This window comes from Prunus persica, chromosome G7 (genome assembly GCF_000346465.2).
Source record: "Prunus persica cultivar Lovell chromosome G7, Prunus_persica_NCBIv2, whole genome shotgun sequence".
NCBI classification, from domain to species: domain Eukaryota; kingdom Viridiplantae; phylum Streptophyta; class Magnoliopsida; order Rosales; family Rosaceae; genus Prunus; species Prunus persica.
The window spans coordinates 5,789,711-5,797,119 of record NC_034015.1 but is presented as its reverse complement, the minus strand read 5'-3'; the positions used below and the strand labels follow the sequence as shown (position 1 = coordinate 5,797,119).

The 7,409-nt window shown below is 38.3% G+C and overlaps 1 protein-coding gene across 1 annotated transcript; it reads right to left on the bottom strand.

The window, feature by feature from the left end:
- On the bottom strand, positions 3,851 to 6,286 carry LOC109950333. The gene is made up of 2 exons (XM_020568895.1): positions 5,179 to 6,286; positions 3,851 to 5,023 (listed from the first exon to the last, which is right to left on the bottom strand). The coding sequence occupies exons 1-2, from the start codon at positions 6,284 to 6,286 to the stop codon at positions 3,972 to 3,974; spliced, it is 2,160 nt and encodes a 719-aa protein (XP_020424484.1). The 3' UTR covers positions 3,851 to 3,971.

The following is a 7,409-nucleotide window of genomic DNA, read 5'->3' as shown; positions in this document are numbered from 1 at the left end:
ACGGCTAGTGAGGCGTATCCCGAATTTGTTTAAGAGCAAGTGAATCTCATGAATTCTTACAATCAGAGGCCGAGGAATGACCCGTTCTCTAATACATATAACCCTGGTTGGAGAAATCATCCCAATCTCTCATGGAAGAATAACAATCAATTTCAAAATTTCCAACCAAAGCCTGCCACTACGCTTGAAGATACGGTCAAAATGCTAGCTCAAAACTCCGTTCAATTCCAGCAAACTACCAATAGTACTCTCCAACAACATTCAGCTGCTCTAACCAAAATGGAGACACAATTAGGTCAGATTGATGATGCTTTGAGTCAAAGAGAACCCGAAAAATTTCCAAGTCAACCGGTGATACTTCAAAGGAACCAAGAGCAAGCCAAAGCGGTCATAACACTTAGAAGTGGTAAGGTTATTAATAATGGAGTTGGCAATGAAGTTACTAATGAATCTGATCATGTGAATGCAGGTCTCACTCAAAAAGAGAATAAGAAACCGAATGACGATCCAAGCAATGCCACTTCTTCGTATGAAGCTCCAAATTTTCACAAGGCTGAAAAACCTTACTCTCCACCCATTCCATTTCCTGGAAGACTTGCCAAAAGCAAGCAGGATAAGTCATTTAAAGAAAATTTTGATATATTAAGTAAAGTGAATGTTAATTTACCTTTGCTTGATGTCATTAGGAATATGCCAGCGTATGGGAAATTTTTCAAGGAGCTAAACACTTATAAGAGGAAGTATGGACCTAATGAGAAGGTGTTGGTGTCTGAAAATGTGAGTGCTATGCTTCAAAGAAAGCTCCCACCAAAACTCAAGGATCCGGGCAGTTTTTCTATCAATATCACCATTGGTGACAAGCTAGTTGAAAAGGCTATGCTTGACTTGGGGGCTAGCATCAATTTAATGCCCTATTCAGTGTATCTTCAATTAGGTTTGGGGGGTTTCAAGGCAACAACTATTTCATTGCAACTTGCTGATCGATCAGTGAAATATCCAAGAGGTATAGTGGAAGATATCTTAGTTCAAGTTGACAAACTAATTTTGCCTGCTGATTTTGTAGTGTTGAACATGGAAGAGGCTCCTCTACATGATCATGAGTTACCTATTTTGCTTGGGAGACCCTTTATGGCCACGACAAAGACGATCATAGATGTGCAAAATGGTCTCCTCACCATGACTGTGCTAGGAGAAACTGTACAATTCAAAGTGTTTGAATCTCTTTCTCACCATTCTAGTTCAATTGATTGTTGTTCGATTGATGTGCTTGATCACTTGTTTTCTCTAAGTTTTTGCTGCCACAATCCAATGATCCATTACAATATGTTTTGAGTCAATCTCAAAATGACTTTGATGAAGAAGTGCTCATGGAGATGGTGGCTGCCTTGGAAGCATTACAACCATATCCCTCCACTTTTTCGCCTCTTATAGAGCCATTAGAACCGTCTGCCACACATCTGATCCCTTCTATTGTTAAACCTCCGAAACTTAAGCTTAAACCACTTCCATCACATCTAAAATATGCTTACCTAGCTGAGTTTGAAACTCTCCCAGTTATCATAGCATCTGATCTCACCCCTTTGGAAGAAGATAAGCTAATTAGGGTGCTAAAAGAGTTCAAATCAGCCATTGGGTGGTCTATTGCAGATATCAAGGGAATAAGCCCTATCATGTGCATGGCAATTCTTAGAAAGAGGTTTCAACCAGGTATGAAAGTACTTTTGTATGACTCACGTTTGCGACTGTTTCCAGGTAAATTGAAGTCTAGATGGGTTGGACCATCCAAAGTGCTTCAAGTATTTTCCCATGGAGCTATGGAGATAGAAAACATCAAGAATGGCACCCGTTTTAAGGTCAATGGACAGCGTTTGAAGCCTTATTTGGAGAATGTTTCACAGGAGCAGGTTTATGTTGTTATAGATTCTCTCGAGTTTATGGCAACTTAGACACACTACCATGTCTTGCCTAGACATTAAATAAAGCGCTTGCTAGGAGGCAACCTAGCTGGGTTTGTGTTCTTTCCGTTTATTTGTGTTGATTTTTAGTTTTTATTTTATTTCTTTCCATGCACACTGTGCCAATTTGCATTGCATCCATTCCATTCATTTTTTTTAAAGTATCGAGGACAATGCTTAGTTTAGGTTTGGGGGTGTGAGATTTTCGTTTGTTTTTAGTTCTGGTTAAAGTTTGCTTTTGCTTACTAATGTGAATGTATATGAGGGCTATGGTTTACAATGAGGACTACTGCGATGTCATGAAAAAGTTCATATCATATCTTCTTTTTTTTTTTTTTTTCAAAGCTGTTACTCTTGGAATCATGGTGGTTAAAGTATCATGCTCAAATTCTAGAAGAAGAATTGTGGAGACTACCCTAGTGAGTGATTTTGAGCCTATTTACTTCTTTGAGAGGGTTTAAAGTGTTTGTACTCCTATCTTTTTGCTTCAATGTCATTTCAAATTATCTCATTATTGTTGTTTGATTGAACGCTAAGAATTGTTCGCTTTCGCAGATACCATGTGTTTGGTAACATTCATGAATGAACTCATTGAGACGATGTTAGGCTATGTATGTCTTAACCACCAAAAGGCCTAATTTCTTACCTTTATGTGTGTGCCATTACCCCATTTTGAAGCCAATCATTTTTAGCCATTTTCTTTTCTCACACTTGTTTCCCCATATCCTTTTATCTCAATATGAGATATTTAGCCCATTACAGCTATACCCTATAGTTTGGGGAATACCAAAGTGATGAAGACAAAGATAATTTGAGCTCTACATCAAGAAAGTGGTATGTACCGAGGTATGTGTGCTGGAATTGTAGAAAAAAAGAAAGAAAAAAGAAACAAAGTTTTAGAACCACATTTAAGTAGGTCAGCATTGAAATGTAGTTTCTGCTCAAAATCTGAAAACAAGCATTGAATGGCAGTCGAAAACGAATATCCACTCATTAAACAATTGTATAATTTTCATTAACTTCAAAAAAGAATCACAATATCCAAAAATGTGAAAAGAACCCAAAAGCCAAAGCCATAATCAAAGTACTAAAACTTTGTTCAAAACACATTTAAGTAGGTCAGCATTGAAATGTAGTTTCTGCTCATAATCTGCAACAAAATCTGCTCAAAATCTGAAATAAACAGAAATCTGAAATAAACAGAAACTGCAATGCAGTTTCTGCAACAAAATCTGCTCAAAATCTGAAAACAAGCATTGAATGGCAGTCGAAAACGAATATCCACTCATTAAACAATTGTATAATTTTCATTAACTTCAAAAAAGAATCACAATATCCAAAAATGTGAAAAGAACCCAAAAGCCAAAGCCATAATCAAAGTACTAAAACTTTGTTCAAAACACATTTAAGTAGGTCAGCATTGAAATGTAGTTTCTGCTCATAATCTGCAACAAAATCTGCTCAAAATCTGAAATAAACAGAAATCTGAAATAAACAGAAACTGCAAATCTGAAATAAACAGAAACTGCAATGCAGTTTCTGCAACAAAATCTGCTCAAAATCTGAAAACAAGCATTGAATGGCAGTCGAAAACGAATATCCACTCATTAAACAATTGTATAATTTTCATTAACTTCAAAAAAGAATCACAATATCCAAAAATGTGAAAAGAACCCAAAAGCCAAAGCCATAATCAAAGTACTAAAACTTTGTTCAAAACACATTTAAGTAGGTCAGCATTGAAATGTAGTTTCTGCTCATAATCTGCAACAAAATCTGCTCAAAATCTGAAAACAAGCATTGAATGGCAGTCGAAAACGAATATTCACTCATTAAACAATTGTATAATTTTCATTAACTTCAAAAAAGAATCACAATATCCAATTAGACGCGGTGTAGCCAATTACAAGCAACTAAAACTGCAATACAGTTTTTGCAAAAAGTGCAACGCAGAAACTGACTATATATTCGCTAAACCATATCTAAAATAAAAAATTGTCAAATGAGAAGGAGTGTTCATATAATAGCCTTGCAAGTCTTCCTATTGTGCCCAGCAACACTGCATCGACTGCATTTCAATGGCCTTTTAAATTCACCAAAAACTTTGATCCTCTTTGTTGGTGGTCTTCCGGCTGGCCTCTTTGTAATTGGCGGAAGCACAACTCCAGCGGCAGAACCATTGCTGCCCAATCCTTTCCCAATATCTGGAATAGGAAAAATAGGACTCTCATAGGCTTTTCGAAAGAAGTCGGTTTTGTAGTAACACTCCACGTAATCATAAACTGAATCTCTCTTTGCTAGGATTGCAGCCACCGCATGTGTGCAAGGAAAACCGTCAATTTGCCAAAGACGGCAAGAACAAGTCCTTTGCTCGAGATCAACCATCACAGAATAATCAGCAAATACTTCAAAAACAGTGCTATTAGAACGACGAACTGCCCAAGTCCTACCGGCCTCCGCATTTTCACAGAGTCTAGTCTCCATCTCCGGACACAAAACTGTTGTCCACTTCTCCGCTTCAATTCTTCGTTGAGAATTCAATACCATCAATTTCTGTCGAATCCCTTCTATCAAAGGTAGCACCGGCAAATCTCGAAACACACCAACCCAATTATTAAAGGACTCCGCTAAACTGTTTGCCATCTCCCCATAACGCATTCCTTTGAAAAATGCGTTGGCATAGTGATCTCTAGACAAATCAGATATAAATGTCTTCACTTTCGAACTCCCAACAATCACCAACTCCTCCATTGCTACCTTAAACTCTTCCTCCGTAACAGCATATGCGCATCTACTAAATAAATTGATAACACGGTCTTGGAGCAGTTTCCCATAACCTGACTTCGGGTACTTTGATATCAAATTCTGTTTGAGGTGATAATAACAGTAAGAATGAGGCCATCCGGAAAACACAAACCCCATTGCATTTAACAAACCTTGATTGCGGTCCGAGAAAAAGGTCACCACTCTCCCCATCGGTAGCAATATAGAAGCCAAATGTTGAAGAAACCAAGTCCAATTCTCCTCTGTCTCAGAATCAACAACTCCAAAAGCTAGAGGATAAAACCCTGCAAAACAAAACCAAAAGCACAAGTATAAGCAAAAAAGGGAAACTGCAGTGCAGTTTATGAAAACAAATCTGCTCAAAAAAGGGAAACTGCAATGCAGTTTCTGCTAAAAATTGCAACAAATGAAAATCTGCAATACATTACAGTAACCATACCTTGATTTCCATTCTTTCCCGAAGCACACAGAAGCTGCCCCTTGTACTTGCTCTTCAAAAACGTAGCATCAATGAACAACAAGGGTATGCAATATTGAAATCCAGCAATGCAACCGCCAAAAGACACAAAAAACCGTCGAAAGCGATTAATTCCAGCTTCACAATCAAGAGTGCAGAGAGAACCAGTGTTAGTTTCCTTTACGGCGTCCACATACCACACTAACTCGTTGAAGGACTTCGACTCATCACCGTGAACGTCCAATTTAGCTAACTCTTTGCCAAACCATGCGTGGTAGTATGAAATGTCTATACCATAATAATCTTTGAACTCGTGTATAATCTCAACTGGCTTCAGCTCTGGTTTTGCACGAATTCTGTCCACAATGAGGGAGGACACCACACGAGACCTCATCATCTTACTCTTTGATTCCCGTATCCGACCCGCACATGTATGAACATTATTTAACGTCCGAATTACAAAACTGCCAGTAGCTTCACAACGAGAAGCATAAACACGCCAGCTGCAACCCTCCAATTTCTTATTCGAACAAACAGCAACCACCCGCTTCTTGTCATTGCCGGCATATTCAAAATTAAATCCTACTTCAAGAGCGTACTTGCACAATTTCAACCGGAACTCCTCTGCACCACCGTCAAACTTCTGCCCCACATGATGTATGTATGTCTCCCACTCATTCGACAACAAAGGCTTAGCACTTGCTCTCTTCGACCTGCCCAAAAACTCGTTTCTGTCTTCGACAGTACTAGAACACGACGACTCGCCCTTTTCACATGCTATCAACTCCTTATTTACACAAAAATCACCACTATATGCACTGCTCCCGCATAAATCCTTCACTAAAATATCAAAAGTCTTCTCATTTGATATCAACAAAAATGTCCTCATCAAGTCCAAATCGCTATCCGTTTCTAGAAAACAACTCGGATAACTGGGCACCGAATACCGTAATGTGAAACAACCCAACTGCAAACCCCTAAACCTCAGACACAAAGTCTTCAAAATATCAACCATGGATGACTCTGATGAAACTGAAAACATGATGGTTTCCGACTTATATGTGCACTTGGCAATGACACACACCTCCATTAGCCTTGAAAATGCAAACAAAACAACAAACAAAAACAGAATATCAAAACACGTTTGACTTCATGAGCAGTTATAACATTCCCATAAACCCTAGCAAAAAGCACTCTGAAATTGAATTATGGAACCAGAAACTGCATTGCAGTTTCTGGTTCAAAATTTGCTACAAACAACCAGAAATCAAAATGCAAAGACAGTACTGAATATCAAAACAAGTTTGACTTCATGAGCAGTTATAATATTCCCATAAACCCTAGCAAAAAGCACTCTGAAATTGAATTATGGAACCAGAAACTGCATTGCAGTTTCTGGTTCAAAATTTAGTACAAACAACCAGAAATTTTGAATCCAACGATTTTGAATGGTTAATCCCTATAAACGAAGCAAAACCTAAACAAAGAGTAGTTTTGAATCCAACGATTCATCCATTTTTCCAAAAACTGCATTGCATAAAGAACAACAGCAAAAATGTGTAATCCCTAAAATCGAAGACAAATCTGTGTTAGAGGGTCATTTTCTTACTGTTTTTTTCCCAAGAGAGTGAAAATCGCTTCGATAGTCGTCAGTGGTTGTCGTTGTTGGTGGTGGTTTCTGCTCGTCGTCGTTGCTGCTCGTCGTCGTTGCTGCTCGTCGTCGAACGAAATTTGCCTGCCAAACGAACGAAATCTGCTGCCAAACAACTGAGCTCGAAGACGAAACAGAGAAGAACACGAAGCTGCTGCCAAACGAACGAGAACGAAAAAGAAACAGAGAAGTCGCGCCTTGTTTAAACATTCAGGGGCAAAAGCGTCATTTACTGTATAGGTTTACAAATGGGCCAACGAATCTGGGCCTCTCTTTGGGCTAATCCAAAATAGTAATTTTTTCCTAGGTATTAAAACTAAAACCAAAATATCCAATATCTTACAAACTAATTAATAAAGTTAATTATGTCTAAAACCTAATTTTTCTTAGAATCAATAGAGTTAAGAGACGAAATTAAAATGAAAAGAAAGTCAAGAGCAGAGGGATGGTTGCTGTGGGATTTAGGGTGAGAGAGAGAGAGAGAGAGAGAGAGAGAGAGAGAGAGAGAGAGAGAGAGAGAGAGAGAGAGAGAGAGAGAGAGAGGGAGTATGAAGGTTTGGAA